The sequence below is a fragment of the Euleptes europaea genome, chromosome 5 (genome assembly GCF_029931775.1).
Source record: "Euleptes europaea isolate rEulEur1 chromosome 5, rEulEur1.hap1, whole genome shotgun sequence".
Taxonomy (NCBI): Eukaryota; Metazoa; Chordata; class Lepidosauria; order Squamata; family Sphaerodactylidae; genus Euleptes; species Euleptes europaea.
In genome coordinates, this window is record NC_079316.1 from 89767306 (window position 1) to 89784939 (window position 17634).

The 17634-nt window shown below is 43.7% G+C and overlaps 1 protein-coding gene across 2 annotated transcripts in view; it reads left to right on the forward strand.

The window, feature by feature from the left end:
• Positions 1-17634, forward strand: part of ADAMTS14 (ADAM metallopeptidase with thrombospondin type 1 motif 14) — an 86662-nt gene that overhangs the window by 35491 nt on the left and 33537 nt on the right. The window contains exons 5-6 of one of the 2 annotated variants that reach the window (XM_056849706.1): positions 13530-13613; positions 15032-15188. In XM_056849706.1, coding sequence (XP_056705684.1) covers positions 13530-13613; positions 15032-15188 — 241 coding nt within the window. The remainder of the gene's footprint in view (positions 1-13529; positions 13614-15031; positions 15189-17634) is intronic. The other variant, XM_056849707.1, reaches the window with a different exon arrangement.

Below are 17634 nucleotides of genomic sequence, written 5' to 3' on the forward strand. Positions count from 1 at the left end.
ACCTTTGAGAGGCTCTCTTCAGGCTGGGCTCCCACTGTGCCATGACGTCAGCTTGGGGCCATGGTACTTCAAAAGGCACTTGGGCCTAAATTGTTTCCCAAGCAGCTTTCCTTAAAATTTGACAAGGCTTCCTTCAGTGCTAAAGATTAGAGGTGAGACAGGTTTTTAAATTCATATGAATCTGGGGTAGAAATTGAGGGGATTTTATTTATTTAATAACTTCATTTATAACTCACTTTTCTCCCTAGGGAAGACTCAAGGTAGCTTACGTCATTCTGTTCATCTCCATTTTTTTCCTCACAACAACCACGAGGTAGGTTAGGTTGAGTGTGTATGACTGGCCTAACGCCACCCAGTGAGCTTCCATGGCAGAGTGGAGTCTACCAGATCTTAGTCCAAATGGGAAGATGGTTGTAGTGTAGCTTAGTGGGTGAGAGCAGAAAGTGCCAAAGCAGGATTACAGCAGAACATCAAGAAGATAAAAGTACTGACTACTGGGGAATTACACAACTTCTCTCTCAGAGGGTCCAAAGGGCATCTTCATGAAGGGTGCTTCCATTTCCTCTTAACTCGGGAGACAGGAATAAATATTAAAATTGTCTAGCCCCCTGGGGTAAACTCCCCTATTGCCATTCTACTTCCTGCCTTTATCGGGAGAGCAGCCTTTTTCGCAGCTCTCAGCTTAAAAAGGGATTAGATAGCCTTATTCTTTCTATCTTTTCTTATATTCTATCCTACTGCTAAATTCTTTACTTATCTAACTCTCTCTCTTTCTTCCTTTCCTAATAGTTTAGGAAAATAGAAAAGGGAAAAGAGGGTAGTCATTTTTTACTGTGCAACAAAGTGGCTGCCGGGCAAGAGGATTCCTATATTGCGCAGACAGATTTAGATCCTAGCCTTCTGTCGGCAGCTCCACGGAGTTCCCCTCCGGGCTCCAACCAGCCTTCTTGCAGCTATGCAGCCGATTCTAAGGGGAAATCGAAAGTAAAATCAGGCGCGAGTGGTGCCAACAAGCGCAAGAGAGCCGGCTCGGCTACCAACAAACGCGCTAAACGATTCCCCGCCACCGCCCGCTCTGCAAAAGCTGCGCCGCCCAAAAGCAGAGAGAATTCCGCAGCGTTTTGCAGCGGGGATACTACAGCGGCCGAGTTCGTTACTCCCTTACCGCCTGAAAGGGGAGAAGTTACTGAGGCTGGTGGCTCGCCCTTGCCTTTGGAAACCCCGTCCACAGGCGGCTCGCCTCAAAATCAGGGACGGGACGCGTCAGCGGAGACTGCGACTTCTGGTAGGACAATTCCTCCCCTGATCCAAGAGAGCGGTTTGGCCTTTCTAAAAGCAGAGCTCTCCACTTTAATCAGAGACGCCTTCACAGAAGGCTTAAGGATGGCTCAACCTCCTCCTCCTTCCTCTTCTCCTCAGGGAAGCTCCTCCTGGGGGGCAAGGGCTATAGAAACTTCTGCTGATACTGCAAGCAGGGCAGATACTTCTGGGGATAGTAGATGGCCCACAAAGGTGGCTTTAAAAGACACTTCTGGGTCTCAGTCTTACCAGATGCAAGGTGGCAACTCCTCAGCCTCATCTGGAGAGAATTCTGATAAAGAGGAGGGAGAGTTCAGTTCTGACGGAGAGGACATTATTGAGCAACCCAAACAATCCAGAATTTTTAATGCAGAGAAATTTCCTCTTTTACTCTCCAAAACCTTAGCAGCCCTAGACTTGGCAGAGGACTCTGAAGCTTCTCACCCAAAGAGAAAAAAGGGAACCAAGGAGTTCTTCAATATGCATGACACCCCAGACAGGGTAGTCCCAGTACCAGACTACTTATTAACCCTTATGAAATCAGAGTGGGAGAAGCCAATGACTTCCAAGCAATTCCCACTCACATCAAAAAAGTTTTATAACATTGACCATAACACCTCAGAGTTACTGAAAGTACCCTTTGTGGAAGCACCAGTTACTGCATTACACACATCTGATTTGGTAACTGAAGAAGGCCAAGCTATGATCAGGGACCCTGCAGATAGGAAAGCAGAGCTAGCATGTAAAAAAGCTCATGAGGCTTCTGCTCTAGCTATCAGCGCTTCCATTACCTCTGCACTAGTTTCTAGGGCAGCTATTATTTGGGCAAGAAAACTGGCACAGCTCATTCCTCAGGAGGAGAAGCAGGCCTGTGAAGGGGTATATAGACTTCTGAGAGCAGTCTCCTTTCTAGCTGATTCTACACTAGACACTATGTCTTTTGCTGCTAGAGCCTTAGCCACGTCATCAGCAGCCAGACAAGCACTGTGGTTACGCCCTTGGCAGATCGAACATCGTTCAAAATCTGTCCTCATGGGCTTCCCTTCTCAAGGGAAGAGGCTCTTTGGGGATAAGTTGGACCCCATTCTCATTGAGACCAAGGATAAAAAGAAAGCCTTACCTAAGAGCCTTCCAAAAGAATCCAGGGGCTTCTCCCAATCCACTTCCTTTAGAACTTACCACACTCTTCAGAAATACAGACCTGATCAGCGCTGGTTTCAATGGAACCAAAACCGCAGCTCCTTTCGTAGAGGAGAGAGGTTCAATAGGACAACAAAGTTCTCCCTTTTCCAAGGCAGCAAAGGGGATAAACCCAGCTGCCAAAACAAGCAATGACGCCATATCTCCTCTGGTGGGAAGAAAGCTCAGCCTGTTTCTACCTCAATGGTCTTCCTCCCATCCAGACCAGGGGGTAGAGAGCATCATCACTCATGGCTACAAAATAGAATTTTCACGCATACCACCCAACAGAGTAGTTGTATCCCCAACCTCAAAGAACAAACTCAAACTACAAAGGACCTCAGAAGCTATACAGCACCTATTAAGCATAAAAGCCATAGAGATAGTCCCTCCAATGGAGCGTTCATCAGGAATTTATTCTATTTTCTTTACCGTTCCCAAAAGGGACGGGGGATGGAGACCCATTCTAGATCTCAATTTTTTGAACAAGTTCATTCCCTTAAAACGTTTCTGGATGGAAACACTGAGGTCAGTCACAGAGGCTCTTTGACCATTGGACTTTCTAACGTTTATAGATCTCACCGAAGCTTATCTACATATTCTCATTTACCCCACACACCGCCGCTTCCTCAGATTCCTGTATCAGGGAATGCAGTTCCAATTCAGGGCCCTCCCATTCGGATTAACTTCTGCTCTGAGGGTATTCACCAAAGTGTTAGTGATGCTCATAGCAGTTCTACGCAGAGAGGGGATCAGAATATACCCTTATCTCGACTACATACTAGTATGCACAGACTCAAAACAGCAAAGCCTAGAACACACGCAGAGGGTAATAGAATTGTTGACAAGTCACTGTTTCATCATCAACTACAAAAAGAGCCAATTATCTCCTGCCGAAAGACTGAGACACCTTGGAGTAGACATAGACACAAAACACAGCAAACTCTATCTCACACAAGCAAAGGTACATCTAATCACTTCCCTGGCCAAAAAAGCATACACTTCCCGATCCTCCAAGCTAATGTCCCTAGCAAAGCTGCAGGGGCACATGGTAGCATGTATCCCGACCATTCAGTGGGCGCGTTTGCATGCAAGGCCTCTACCATGGCTTCTCAGACCTTACCAGGGAGACATCCAGCAGAAAAGAGACAAAAATGTCCTACTTTACAAGGAAGCAAAAAAGAGTTTACAATGGTGGTCTGTTCCAAGAAACCTATCCAAGGGACTTCTGTTCATCTGCCTCATCCCACAGACGCTTGCCCTACAGGTTGGGGGGCAACATTACAGGATCTCCCGACACAGGGCACTTGGAATCCCCAGGAGCAAAAACTGCACATAAACATTCTCGAAATCAGGGCAATCTTCAGAGCTCTTCAGGCCTTCCATCCTCAAATCCAGGGAAAGGACGTTCTAATCAGGACGGACAATGTAGCCGCAAAGGCTCACTTAAACAAGCAGGGGGGATCGAGGTCCTCAGCCCTACACAGAGAAGCACTGAAAATACTGACATGGGCCGAGAGCAATCTGGCCTCCCTCTCAGCCGAACACATACAGGGCTCTGTCAACATCCAAGCCGATTGGCTTAGCAGGGAGACGCTCAGCGAGGCAGAGTGGTCCCTTCATCCGGAAGTTTTTCACATCATCACTCAGAAATTCGGAACACCACAGATGGACCTGTTTGCCACAAACAACAACAACCAAATGAACAGGTTCTTCACCAGGTACAAGCAACAGGGAGCAGAGAAGACAGATGCACTGATAGCTCCGTGGCCCAACGAACTGCTATATGCGTTCCCTCCCTCTCATACCAAGAGTCCTGAGAAGGGTACGTCTCCTAAAAGCACACGTATTGTTCATAGCCCCATTTTGGCCCAGACGACCATGGTTCTCATGGTGACTTGACAGCACTTAATACACAGTGGGTGAGAGACTGTTCTGTGTACCAGAAAATTCCTGGTTCAAATCCTGCCTTTAGAACAAACTCATTCGGCGATATTTATAAGCCATTATTATGTCATCCTCATTGTCTCATCTGCAATGTAGAGATGATGAAGATGATAATTAACGATAATAATAATAAATTTTATTTGCATCCCGCTCTCCACTGACAAACTGGGCTCAGTGGGGCTTACATCATATATCATCATATAATGATATTGCGATGCGTTCCAGGGTTGTTGTAAGTGTTACTGATAGATATAATACATGGGATCGCCCTTTAGGGTCTTTTCAGAAACTTCAGTTGTTCCTTATGGTAGCCAACCTCCAGGGGGGGCCTGGAGGTGTCCTGGAATTACTACTGATCTCCAGCCTAAAGTCCCCCTGGAGAAAATGGCTGCTTTGGAGGGTGGACTCTATGGCATTATATCCCATTAAGGTCCCTGTCCTTCCCCAAAGTCCGATTGGCTCAGCAGGTATCCCCAGTATCCCCCACCAAATCTCCATGAATTTCCCAGCACAGAGTTGACAACATTATCCAACATGCATCTTCCTTGCTTATTAGTAAGCGTGATCCAGTAGTTATAAACCACTCCTCTGCTGAAATAATAGTACTGGCTCCCAGGTGGTTTCAGTACATAACGCAAAGTGCTGGTGTTAATCCTAAATGACCTGGATCCATGATATCATGAGGGGCACCTCCTCCCTCATGAGCACCTGTGTACAGTAAGGTTAACAGTGTTGTCTTCGTTCTGAGTTACATTGCCAGTTACATTTGTTAAGAGAAGAGGAAGGGCCTCCTTAGTGGTAGCATGCAGGCCAGCACCCTTCTTAAAGAAATTTATAAAGCTTGCTTGCTTAATTATTTGTTTAAAAATTTCTATCCAGCCTTTTCATAAAAATTGTGAGACAGCTACTAATCCTTTAAAATAATACAATACAATAATAAATATTACCCACAATTGTAAAAGGTAAATGCTGTACACATAAAAACACATCTCTAAAAGTGCAAAATATAATAAAATAAGACAATAAATCAAAAGAGCAATAAGGCAAAACAGCAGCACCTATCTCCAATAAAATGCAGTGTGGCATAACGGGGCTTTTCCACCTTGAAAGGACTGTTGAAAACTCCTGTTTCAATAGGCATTTGGGTGTTTGGCCTGAATGAATGTTTTATTGATTGTTTTAGCAGCTGCTGCAAATTGACTGATTTTGCTTTTAGCTACTGTGCTGTTGGTATATAGGAGAGAATTTTAAAAGTTTGGTCTGTTGCAAGTTGCCTTGCTTGAAGTCGTGCAAGCAAATGGAAAAGTAATAAATAAAGGGTTTTGAACACTCAAGTGCTTTCTAAATGTTAAATGTTACATATAGAAATCAGAAAAGTGGGGGGAAGTCTCAGCCATTGAACAGAGGAGATTGAGGTCATATGGAGTGAGTGAAAGATGAGAGCAAGCTGGGAGGTTAACTTTACACTGAAGTAGCTTGTTCTCTGTCTGCCCGTGTCTCTCAAATAGGAAATATGCTGGTGAATGCACACTTAAGCAGAATGCCCTGTGCTTTTGTGGGAGAGCAAGATGGTGTAGGGAGTTCATCAGCAAGGAGCACACAATGGAACCATGCCAGCAGCTATAAATCACAGCCTCACCAGGACCACACAAATGAACACTAATCCTATTAGTTCAAGGCCAGGCTAAAGAGGGGAGTCTTGGTTCGGCTATTGTCAGACTGTAGGAAAAAAGGATTTGATGAACTGGCTGCTTGGGCTGGGCACAGCGATCAGAGATTGCCGCATGAATAGAGAACAGAGAGCAAGGCAGAGCTCAATTGAGAGACAGACTTTCTTAGAAAGTCTTTGAGATTTTCATTACAGCTGGTTGTTGAAAGGGGATATGTGAGCCCTGAACGTAGAACCCAGCAGTAGTTGTTTGTTTCTTCAAGGATGTTCCTGTAGTGGGCTTTCTGGAAAAGGATGTTCCCTAAAAATGATTGGGGCCAACCACAGAACGTCTCTATATTACAAATCCCTGCAAATGAAAGTTCTTGAAGGTCGCTTTGTTGAGTATAGAAAACAAAGTTGAAAGTTCCGAAAATAAGGTGTTTAGTTGCTTGGTATGAAGGATGTTTTTTTGTAAAATAAGTTAAAAATTCCTTAGCATTAAAAGATGATTTTCCTACCAGATATTAGCTCAAAAAAGGGGACTGCTATAAGGTGCAATTTCCAGGGGTTCCTGGTGGATGGGAAATCATCTGTATATTTATACAGTGCCTGCTATACCTGACATACTGCGTGTGCATAAGGAAATCTGCATGTGCAAAGGACTACACACATAGGTCAGTTGCATCCATGTCGATGTTTTGTTCCACCTTGACCCTCTAACTGGAGCAGTGATGTTTTGAGCATCTAAACGTCTTCTTCCAGTTTTCCACTTCCCAGGGCTTTCCCTGCTTTGTTTCAATTGTTCTCAAATGTGATTTGCTATGATTGTCCTTGAAAGATGACAGCCAGTTTACTGCTGTCATCCCCTTGCAGGTGCCATTTTCCCCGCTATAGTGATATAGCAACTACCGTGCCCCATGTTCCAGGAAATTGGAGAAAGCGATTACCTAGTAGGGCTCATGGTTGGCAGGTGGTTTACACCTTGAAACAGCTGCTGCTGGAGGGATTGGAAGAGGGGTAAACTGGGAGGGGTAAACTGGGAAGCATATTGATATCGAAGAGTTAAAGTGCAAATATTTTTTCTAGAAATTTGTAATATATGTTAGGTGGCTTGCCGATGTTGGAAGTTTTGACATGTTGCGCTGTTGGAAAATGAGAGCTTAGTGAAATAATTTTGCAGGACTCAAGAAGGGAAAACGTTCCCAATTGATCCTCTGTGTGCGATAGGGAGGTAGGAGGAGGCGTTTGAGGCTGCTGTCTGGTGAAAATGCTGGGTTTTCATGAGGAGGGCCCACTAGTTCCTGCCACCCTAATCTGATTAGTGGGAGAAAATCCTTCTCTCCTATTCTTGCAATGGGTCTGGGTCAAATCTGTAACAGTTACCATTTGGCACTAATCAGGAGGCCCGATTACCGTCAGTGGTCGAAACACTGGCTTTGGAAATAGTAGGCGCTCTGTTCAGGAAAGTTGGGAGACAGCAACGTGCAAGCTTGGAGAATGTATTATTGCTTTGCCATTGACTGCATTCAGCACTGCTGACTGTTGTCAACGTTGGAACTGATCTCTTCTTTTATGAGAGTGAGAAAACCCCTTTACAAAGTTAGCTTTACCTACAATTTGGGTCATTTATGCATGGGAGTTTTACCTGAGGTTCATTGCTCGCTGGACCCACACTTTCCTGTTGGGAATCTATGCACCGGCAGTCTCCAAGCTCAAATCAAGTCCCCGCCCCTTTAAATGCTGCTTTTTTAATTGGCTTACTTGTAGTGCTTACTATGAGAGAAAATCCCCCCCCAAAAAAACACAATTGCCACTTACAATTTTTTAAAGAACAACAACAAAAACAGAGCAATCTGAAAGGGGAGGGTGTGAATCCAAGCCTCGGTTTTAAAAAGCCATTCCTCTGCTCAGAAAGAGCTCCCAGGAAGCAGGAAGTATTTGAATCCCTGCCTCTGGACATGCTGCATTGTAACTGGCTGTGAGAGAAAGCAAGCTTGTGTGCCCCGCACTTTGCTTTATGCATGGGGATTTCGCCTGGGCTTTGCTTAGGAGAGAGGGAAGTGTTGGGTTAACAGAGGAATGGGAAGACCCAGACATTGCAATGGCTGGGCACGAGGTAATCTCTAATGGACAGAAAACTCATGCATAACTCCAAGGAACAACCGATTCAGACCGGGGGGCGAACGTGAATGAAAGTACCCATGCATAAACGACCTTGGTGTCATTGGGATTCTGAGGAACTCCCTCTGTTATCATTAATGATGCATTCCTTTCTATCGGAAATATCTTTACGTGTATAGGGGCAAGCTCTGTGCTGTGATATCTGAACTTGTTGCTGGAATAGTACAGTGTGAGAAGGTGTCCTTCTGGCATTTGTGTTGCAGTATTATTTTGGATATCTGCTTTGTTAGTTCAGTAAGTGTTCTTGCAATTCTCAAAGCCAGGAATGTGCAGTTCTGAAGTCACCAAGTTAAATACACCCCCTCCAGCTATGTACTGTGGCCTGCCGGAGGGTTAATAATGCTCCTGTTCTTGCAAGTCCACATTAGCAGCAGAACTGGAGAATTAAAAACCCTGGTAGGCCACCATATAGCTGCTTTGCCTCGTTCAGAGACTGATGAGCTACACATGGTGTGGGCCTGGTATGAGTGTCTGGATGACGGGTGTTGGAAGTTCAGTTTTGGGGGGAGGGCAGCAGCAAACCAATGAATCTAGAACTGCCTTAAGATGAGTCACTCCAGGTAAAATAATAAGCTTGTCAAATAAATTGATACGGTTCTGTTAAACTGCAGTTCCAAAAGCTGGTGATATTTTTCCAGGCCCTCTGTGTGATGTGCGGCATTAGGCCTTGTTTGGCAAGGAACAAAGATTGGCTGCTGCAGTAGCAATGAAGTCGTTTCTGCCAAAGGAGCAGGGAAAACCAGAACATAAAGGGATTTTATTTTATACAGAGGGTCAGAATAGAAAGCTGGATTCTGTGCATGTATATTCTTTTTTAAAAAATTGGATATTAACATTGTACAGGTTTTATGGAAAGAACAGCACCCAACTCCCTGAAGCCCTTCTCCTTTTCCCAATGACATGCAGACTTCATTTCCCTTAAAATATTTATTTCCGTCTCCTAATATGTAAGAAAAGAAAAAGAGAGGAAGTTTAGGGAAAGTGGTGGCTTTTAGGTAGGAGATGGAAAACCTAAAAAAAAGGGAGGGGCTGTGGCTCAGTGGTAGAGCATCTGCTTGGCATGCAGAAGGTCCCTGGTTCAGTCCCTGACACCTCCAGTTAAAGGGACTAGGCAAGTAGGTGATGTGAAAGACCTCTGCCTGAGACCCTGGGGAGCCGCTGCCAGTCTGAGTAGACAATACTGGCTTTGATGGACCAAGGGTCTGATTCAGTAAAAGGCAGATTCATGTGTTCACGTGTTCAGTTATTCCAAATGCCATCCTCGGTCCTCTATTCCCATATTTTCATATGCTTTAAGGTTGTTTCCGTGACATCTTAGATAGGTACCATGTTATAAAGTAAGCGGTGAAGCCTGTGCATGAGAAAAGCTCCCCTTCAGTTTTGCCATCTTAGGTGGTGCTCCAGAGTGTTGGCCTAATCCCCAGTCACCATGCTTGTTAGTTGTTTTTGGCCATTTCTTTGGGTAGCCAAATGCCTTACCATGAGGACATGGAGGTTGAGAATAAGAGCCCAGCCCCCTGTTTTTTACCCTAAATATGACACAATAAGGGCAGAAAGCCTTGTCCTTTCCCCTTTTAAACGTTATGATGATGCAGGCATAGCCAGTGAGATTTGCCTGAATGACATGTGTGATCAAAAGAGAGTGAGCCAATATCTTCCACAGTACCTCTTAAATCGCCCCATGTTAGTTGTAAACAGATTAAGAGTGAGAGGCACAAACTGCCCCCAAAGTCTGAGGGTGAGTTTTTGTACCATCTGTTTCTTTCAGTCTGACCCTTTACAAGCATTAATAGAGCAGAACTGTGCTGTGTATACATGTTGACCTGCTCTCTGTGTCTTTAAAAAGTATCAGAAAGATTAATTCTCTCCTCCCAGCCATGAAAATGTTCTCTGGAGTATGTAGGAACAAGTGCACAGCACATTTCTGCCAGCTGTAGAGATTCGGTTCTTCCACTCTGAGCGGCCTTGGGCATGCTCCAGGGTACGCTGCAAGGAAACTCTTTCTTTCCTGTTAGTAAGGGGGAAGAAAGTCATATTATCTTGGAGAGAGTAAGCGAGGGTTTCTTCTGCCCACCCTTTCAGCTTCTGTCTGAATTAAAATCATGTGCATGTGCAGCAAACATGTCAGTCACTTTGGAGGTGGGAAGGGGGAATGAATTTAGCTCTTAAGGCAGAGTGAAGCAAAGTGCTACCAATTGGCAGGCCCCTTTTGTTTGCTTAGCTTAAAGATTAAAGACATAGTTTTGCTCTCTCTTCTCTCATGCAGCCCTCATTCTTTCCCCTTTTTTCTTGACTCGCCCTTGTTTGTAAGCTGCCAAAGCTTTTTGGAGGCACTTCAGGTCAGAGCCGACAGGTTCAGAGAGGCGTTGGCATGCCCGGTGTTCTCCCCACACCTCTCAAATAGATATTGTTTGTATCCCAAAGGCAAGGAGATCACTAGGCTGTGTTTTTTGCCATATGGTCTTTCTGATTGTAACCAGATTCATTACGTTGTAAAGGAACAATTCTCTGCTTTTTAATTTTTTTTTTTTTTTGCCAAATGAGCATCTGACGATTCAGCTGGAATCCTTAACTATATAGCTGTGGACATACATAATGTATGCATTGGAGAACCCATATGCCCTAGAAACTGCCTATTTTTGATGTTGTTACAACCTCTGGTCCTAGTTTTTTCTAAACAGGGAGGCATAATACGGATCACATGTTCAGAGCTGGATGAGCAGTTCCCAATCCTGGGTGTGCAGTCCAAACTGATGGATGCAGAGATCCAGCTCTGAGTACTGTGTGAAGCTCTTTTTCCGTAAGCGTCTTGCCGTTAAGAAGGGAAGGAATATGTGAAAGTCAGCTTCATACGCACTGTCATCTCTAGATCTGTTCACCTCAACCCACTGAGAAAAGCCACTGGGTTGTGCCCTTAGTACATACAAGGGTAGAGAAGAGGCAGTTCATGGTAGGTTGGAGGTCCCTTCCATATGACGTTTGTTAAAGTCCAAGGTTTCCCCCCCTGTAGATGATGTATATTGACAAGTACACATCTGGTGTGGAAAACTGAGGTTCTGGGTGTCTGCTTATGTCCACATTTCAGCCACCAAAATATATATTGCTCATGTATTGAAACTATTCATAGTGTGGAAATTTCTGACGGTGCACAAGGGAAATATTTCCGTCTTGGATATGTGGAAAATATTTTAATCAGCTTGTTTAGTTGCCAGATTATTAGGTTTGTCTCCTCTGTCTGAAAGGAGAACCTGCTCCTGATATACATGTGTGAATTCATATAAATATATGTGCCTGTGTTTAGTGATAAAAAGTCTGAGAAGAGAGAATATGCACATTACCTAAAGGTCATCTGGGGGAGGCTTGTTGAACAGTTAAGAGACTGCTCTAAGTGAAGGATGTATTAATTTGAGATGCTGTCTCAGCTGGTCCAGGACAGCTGATCTCCATATACCCACAGTGAGCAGTGGGGGATCTGCAGGAGTTGGACTGAAGGGAAGGAATTTGGAGGAAGGGAAGGAAACACTTCCCCTCTGCCTCATTGTCTTCAGCAACCCTGTGTGCAGCACATGTGAACGAAACTAGTAAGATTCCCTCTGAAGCCTGGTTCAGGCACATGTGTAAAGGGCCGTCAAGTCACAGGTGACATATGGCGACCCCGTAGGGTTTTCAAGGCAAGAGACTAACAGAGGTGGTTTGCCATTGCCTTCCACTGCATAACGACCCTGGTATTCCTTGGTGGCCTCCCATCCAAATACCAGGGCTGACCCTACTTAGCTTCAGAGATCTGATGAGATCGAACTAGCCTGGGCCATCCAGGTCAAGGTGTTCAGCCACAAGGAAGTATGAGTGAGTTGGTAGTATGCGTCAGTGGTAAAATGGACTGCTCCAGTGTAGACTGCAGGTGAAGGATCAGGATTTCGAATGTTGCCGTGTATTTAAAAACTCATTGCAAATAGAAAGCCAGCAAGCAAAAAGGGTGTAGAACCTCTCTCCTTGTTGTCTTATTTTCTATTTGCAGGGAGCTTCTTTTTGTAAATGTGGAGGACCATTCAAAACTGGATTCTCACCTCTAATCAGAAGAGGGGTAGCTCTTGGTTCTATGACCTCTTTCTCTTACACACATTAATCAAGCATTAAATTGAGTTTCCAAGCCAGACTCTAGTTTGGGTACTTTTCTCCTGAAATGACCAATTTGGATGTGAACAGTTTCCCCCCTTCTGGTGGATGAATTCCATCCATTTCCTGGCCATTGTATCTGCTGAATGCTAGTAGGATGTTCCATAGCTGATGATTCCGCATAAGAAATCCAGCTGTTCTCAGTTCCTTTTGGTGATATTATAATGGTTATTATCATCTAGCCTTGTACCCTTATTTGTATAGTTTGTTTGTTCAAGAAGACTGGCCTGTGGCCTGTTTATTATAAGGGAAGATACTCTTTCAGCACCTGGCAATGTAGGGTAGGAGTGGTGGGGAAAGGGCATGGAGGAAAAGGAAAGAAGGGAAATTGAGTAATGTTTAAATATTGTGTGATTGAGAGTACTTGGAAAGACGAGCAAATCTCTGTTAAGTATTTATTTGCTGTTATGCTTAAGGAAGAGTCTGCCTTCTAAACAATTATTCTAACAATCAATTCATGGACTAACTTGGGTACCCTCTTCGGAATAATTCCACTATCCTTTAGAAATGTTAAAAATTATTTTCATTTCTTTTTTGTGATAAAGAGGATATGAAGGCGTATATAGTCCAAGATGACCAAAGCTTCCTGCTTAGATATCATTTTGGCAAAGGAAAGTGACATTCTTCCCTTGTTTACATTACCCATCCTGTTGTGCGAAAGTCTAATTTGCAAGCCTCTGCGAGATTTTTTTTTTTTTTGCATTTGATACATCATGTCATTATATTGATATTGTATAAGGAAGGGCCCATATGTGAGAATATTTTGTGTTGTGTGACCAGAATACTTTTCTCAGAAGATCTCTTGCTATCTTCTTTGGGAGCCCTTGTTTACTATCTGAAGCAGTCTCCTTACTGAGTTGCCATTGGCCTTCCCAGAGGTCACTTCTTGCGCAACAAGAGTTGGATCTAGGGAGCCATGTTGAAATCCCTGCTCAATCATGGAATCCTTGGGTTGCCTTGGCCGTCTTTCCCATTTTACAGAAGGAGAACTGTCGATGTGAAGATGAATGAGGTAAAAGGTGAAAGGTACCTCACGCTCAATAATGGTTACATAAGGAATTTTAATATATATTTGCCTGATTTTTTTTCTCCTTAGGTAGATGAAATTTACCATGATGAGTCTTTGGGAGTTCACATCAACATTGTTCTGGTTAGAATGATCATGGTGGGCTACAGACAGGTAAAATACTGAAATACTGCTAGCACCCACATATCTCTTTGTCTAGCTCTCTACATTCAACAAATGTGTGGACACAGCCAGTATGTTTAAAGGGAAGCGTGTGTATACTGGCCCCACCCATGCTGATAGTTGGGTATGCCGGCCCCATTCCTCACCTACTCATGTTCACCATACATAGGCTCAGCACCAGTGTGTGTACATATGTAGTCCCGTTCTCCATGATTGGGAATGCTTCTTTTCAAACATTCCTGATCATAGGAATGGAGTTTATGTGCATGCAGGGCCGGCTGGCCCACCTCCTGTCTCTGTATGATTACTTGGTCATCTGCAGAGTGTGACACTGTGGAGGGAGTAGCCACGTACATACCCCTCCTAGTGGTCAGCATTGCAGATCATAGGGAAGGAGTGAATGAGTGACCATGGTCGAACTCTGTAGACCGGGCAATCATGTGGGGGCAGGGGAAGGGGCCAACATGCTTGTGCTTGTTGTTCCTCCATGTGCAGTGTCAATGTGCAGTGTGTGTGTGTATGGTCATCTATACTATGCTTATTTGTCTCTTTGATTTGGGCAGAGAAGATTCAAACATGTTGGTTTTAAAATAACATTTTTATACTTGCTATTTCCTGTTTAGTTTGACATCAACATCTCTTGTGTTAGAGTAGAGATAATGATAGTATTGAATTGTATTTTGATTTGAAGATCCCCCAGAAACTGAACAATGAAAACATTGTTTTTAAAGCTGATGTAGCCTTTAGATGATTCACATGGTTGCCACATTTGGCTGCATGGAAGTGGTTTTTATTCTTTAAGAAAGGTAAAGTGTGCCATTGAGTCGCAACTGACTCATGGTGACCCCATGCATTTTCACCGTGTGCGTTTTCAAGGTAAGAGATGAGCAGAGGTGGTTTGCCATTGTCTTCCTCTGCATAGCAGCTCGTTTTCTTTGGTGGTTTCCCATCCAAGTACCAACCCTGCTGTTAATGCTACTAATTTAAATAAAAACATCCTGCCTGCATGCCAAAAGGCAGATACAGGGATCTGGTGCTTTTTATTTAAATGGACTAGGGAGGAAGATTGTGGAAATCTCTTGTTGGCTTGTCATGCTATGATCGGCACTTTAAAGATTCTGCCTGTTTCCATTAATAGTGTAGGCAGTGGCCTCCATGCATGTGTGGATGTTCTTGCTATAGACTCATATTTCTTAAATAATGGAAGAAATAAACAGATATCTGATCCTGGTTTTTGACACTCAAATGAACATGTGTTTTCAGCCATCCATTACTCAACCTCTAGCTGCTAGCCTTGGTAGTTCAAGCACAGGATTTTGAACTGTCCTTTTTTGAAACCGCAGTCTAAACTCTGGTATGGCCAGTTTCACACTTCCTGAATTAAATCCTTTTTTTCTTGCCTTCTACAGTCAATCAGTCTAATAGAGCGTGGGAACCCCTCTCGGAGCTTAGAGCAGGTCTGTCGCTGGGCCCATTCTCAGCAGCGCTCAGATCCTGAACATGCTGAATACCACGACCACGCAGTGTTCCTCACCAGGCAAGATTTTGGTCCCGCAGGTATGCAAGGTACTGTATTTATCTCGATCAGGTACGTGCCGTTCATTGGGCATCGGAAAGGGCCATCAATCGGAAAGCACTGCCCATTGGCACAGTCTGTAGGGCTTTGCCACTGATGTTTGACAAAAGACCATATAGGTTGGTATTTGATTAAATTGGAAGCATAGGACACAGAGCTGTGTTTCTTCCCCTTGCATTTTTTATTTCGTTGTGGCCTTCTGCCACAAGAATAGGGTTGCCAGCTCTGGGTTGGGAAATACCTGGAGATTTGGGGAGGTGGAGCATGAGGAGGGCGGGGTTTGGAGAGGGGAAGGACTTTAATGCTATAGAATACAATTGCCAAAGCAGCCATTTTCTCCAGGGGAACTGATCTCTGTTGCCTGGAGGCTTGCAAGCCTACACAAAAGAGAGAGGGGACAATTGTTTACCCTTGCCCAACTTAGTGGGCTCTGCCTGACAAAGAATTTTTAGGCCTGTTTCAATAATTATGGGTGGCAGGGAAGGTGAAGAAACTACTGCTGGTCGAAGAACATTTGGGCTAGTCAATGTGATATCAACTGTAAAAAGAAATATAGTCGTTATATCCTGATGGGCTGGCTTCTCAAAAGTGGTATCTCCTGAGACCTGATGAACTGATTCTCTTTGCTAGGGAGGATATACTCCCCTGCCATGTATACTGCTCCATCTATTAGGAGCTGACCCGCTTTTGACAAAAGAAGTACCAATGAACGAATTTTGATCAGAATCGGCAATGTCTTTTGGGGTGCCAAGAAATCCAAGTAGAAACTGAGCCATGTTATATTTTTATTTATAAATCCCTGGGGCTCTCCAACACAGCTGCAGTAGTCACAATTATGACAGTGTTTTATTAAATCCAATTTACATTTCCTTGGCTTCCTTATCAGGAATCGGATCCTACCACAGTGCTCATTGAATGAGTTACTAATAGACTTTTGTTTTGAATGAGCTTCCCAGGACTCTGGATACTTTTTTATATATACCCCTCATTTTATTCCCTTTGTTCAGTCCTGCTAAACCCAACCATTGAGTTTATAAATCTGTTTCAACCAGAATGCATTTGTGCTAATATAGAGCCCTTTGCCTGATAATTCACATTTGTTCTTCTGCTGTTGGGTATCTGTGGAATGAACCAGTTGGAAAGATATTGGCATGGCGAGGTCAGGATAAGGTAGATGGTTCTTGGAAAAAGCAGTCACACCACAATGTTTGGGCTCAGCACAGGGATATCAGCCAAGGGAGGTAGTCAGCAAAACTGCAGTGGTAATTAGAGCGCACACGCTGGTGGCTGACCTTCTTTTTAAAAAAGGGAGGGTAGCGTTGATCCTGCTAAAACCATTTACTTTAATAGAAAGTGCTCTGGGCCTTTAAAGCCAGTAGCTATGCAGTGCCTTGTAAATGAAAGATCAAAGTTACAAAGGTGGCCATTCATGACTTTGGCAGCATTCCCTGACTTTTCAGTTTGATTTTGGCAATCCTGCCTGCTTTAAAATGCTGAGGCCTCTGTTTGTTTGAAATGTAGTGCTTGGGGTTGTGTGTGGCAGTTTACTATGGGGAGGGGGGAAGGGTTCATTCCTCACCAATGCCCTGCTGTTTGTACAAGTTCTGCCATGTTGTTACAATGAGCCGCCAGGACAACGTAACCTCCACCTGAACAATTTTGCCTCCCTTTTCCCATGCCAGCATCAGTGATCTCTGGGAACATGGGACACAGCGTTTCCTGTGGGAGTATCTCCTGCGTGAATTGCCATGCACAGGGAAATCTTAGGTTTTCTTCTTCTGCATTGCTGACTACTGACTGACATTGTTCAGGTTCTTTTTAAGCTGACTTTATTTGAGCCAGTTGTTTTGTCTTTCATATTTGAATCTGTTCTGCCTTTGTTTCTGGGTACCCAAGGTTGGGTGGGATAAATAAAATATATAGATAATGATAATTGCACACATTTTATATGGGAGACATATACAGCCCAGCATAACAACTTGACACAATCTCACCAGATGTTGGTAATATATTATATTGGTAATATATTATATTGTATAATTGGTAATATATTATACAACCTATATACATGCCTGGTCTGATATATATTGTGTGTATATATATCTGTAAATGTGTGTATGTTTTACATGGGTTTCAATTGACCACTGAGGAAGGCCAAACAGGCCGAAATGTGTCTAGCATGTGGTTATAGATATCAACCTTAGGAAATGCCATTCTGCTGTCTTAACATTTTAAAAATATTTTTTTTATCTTGACATAGCTCTTTAAATAAATTATATTTTCCTTATCTATATATTTTATCCCACCCAACCTTGGGTACCCAGCTTTTGTTTTCTAGGTTGGGTTTCATTTTCCTCTTTTTTCTTCTGCCTTTGTTTCTGTCTACTTTGTATTTTTCTAAGTTGCTGCAAGTATTGCTTTTTAATAATTTTAAAT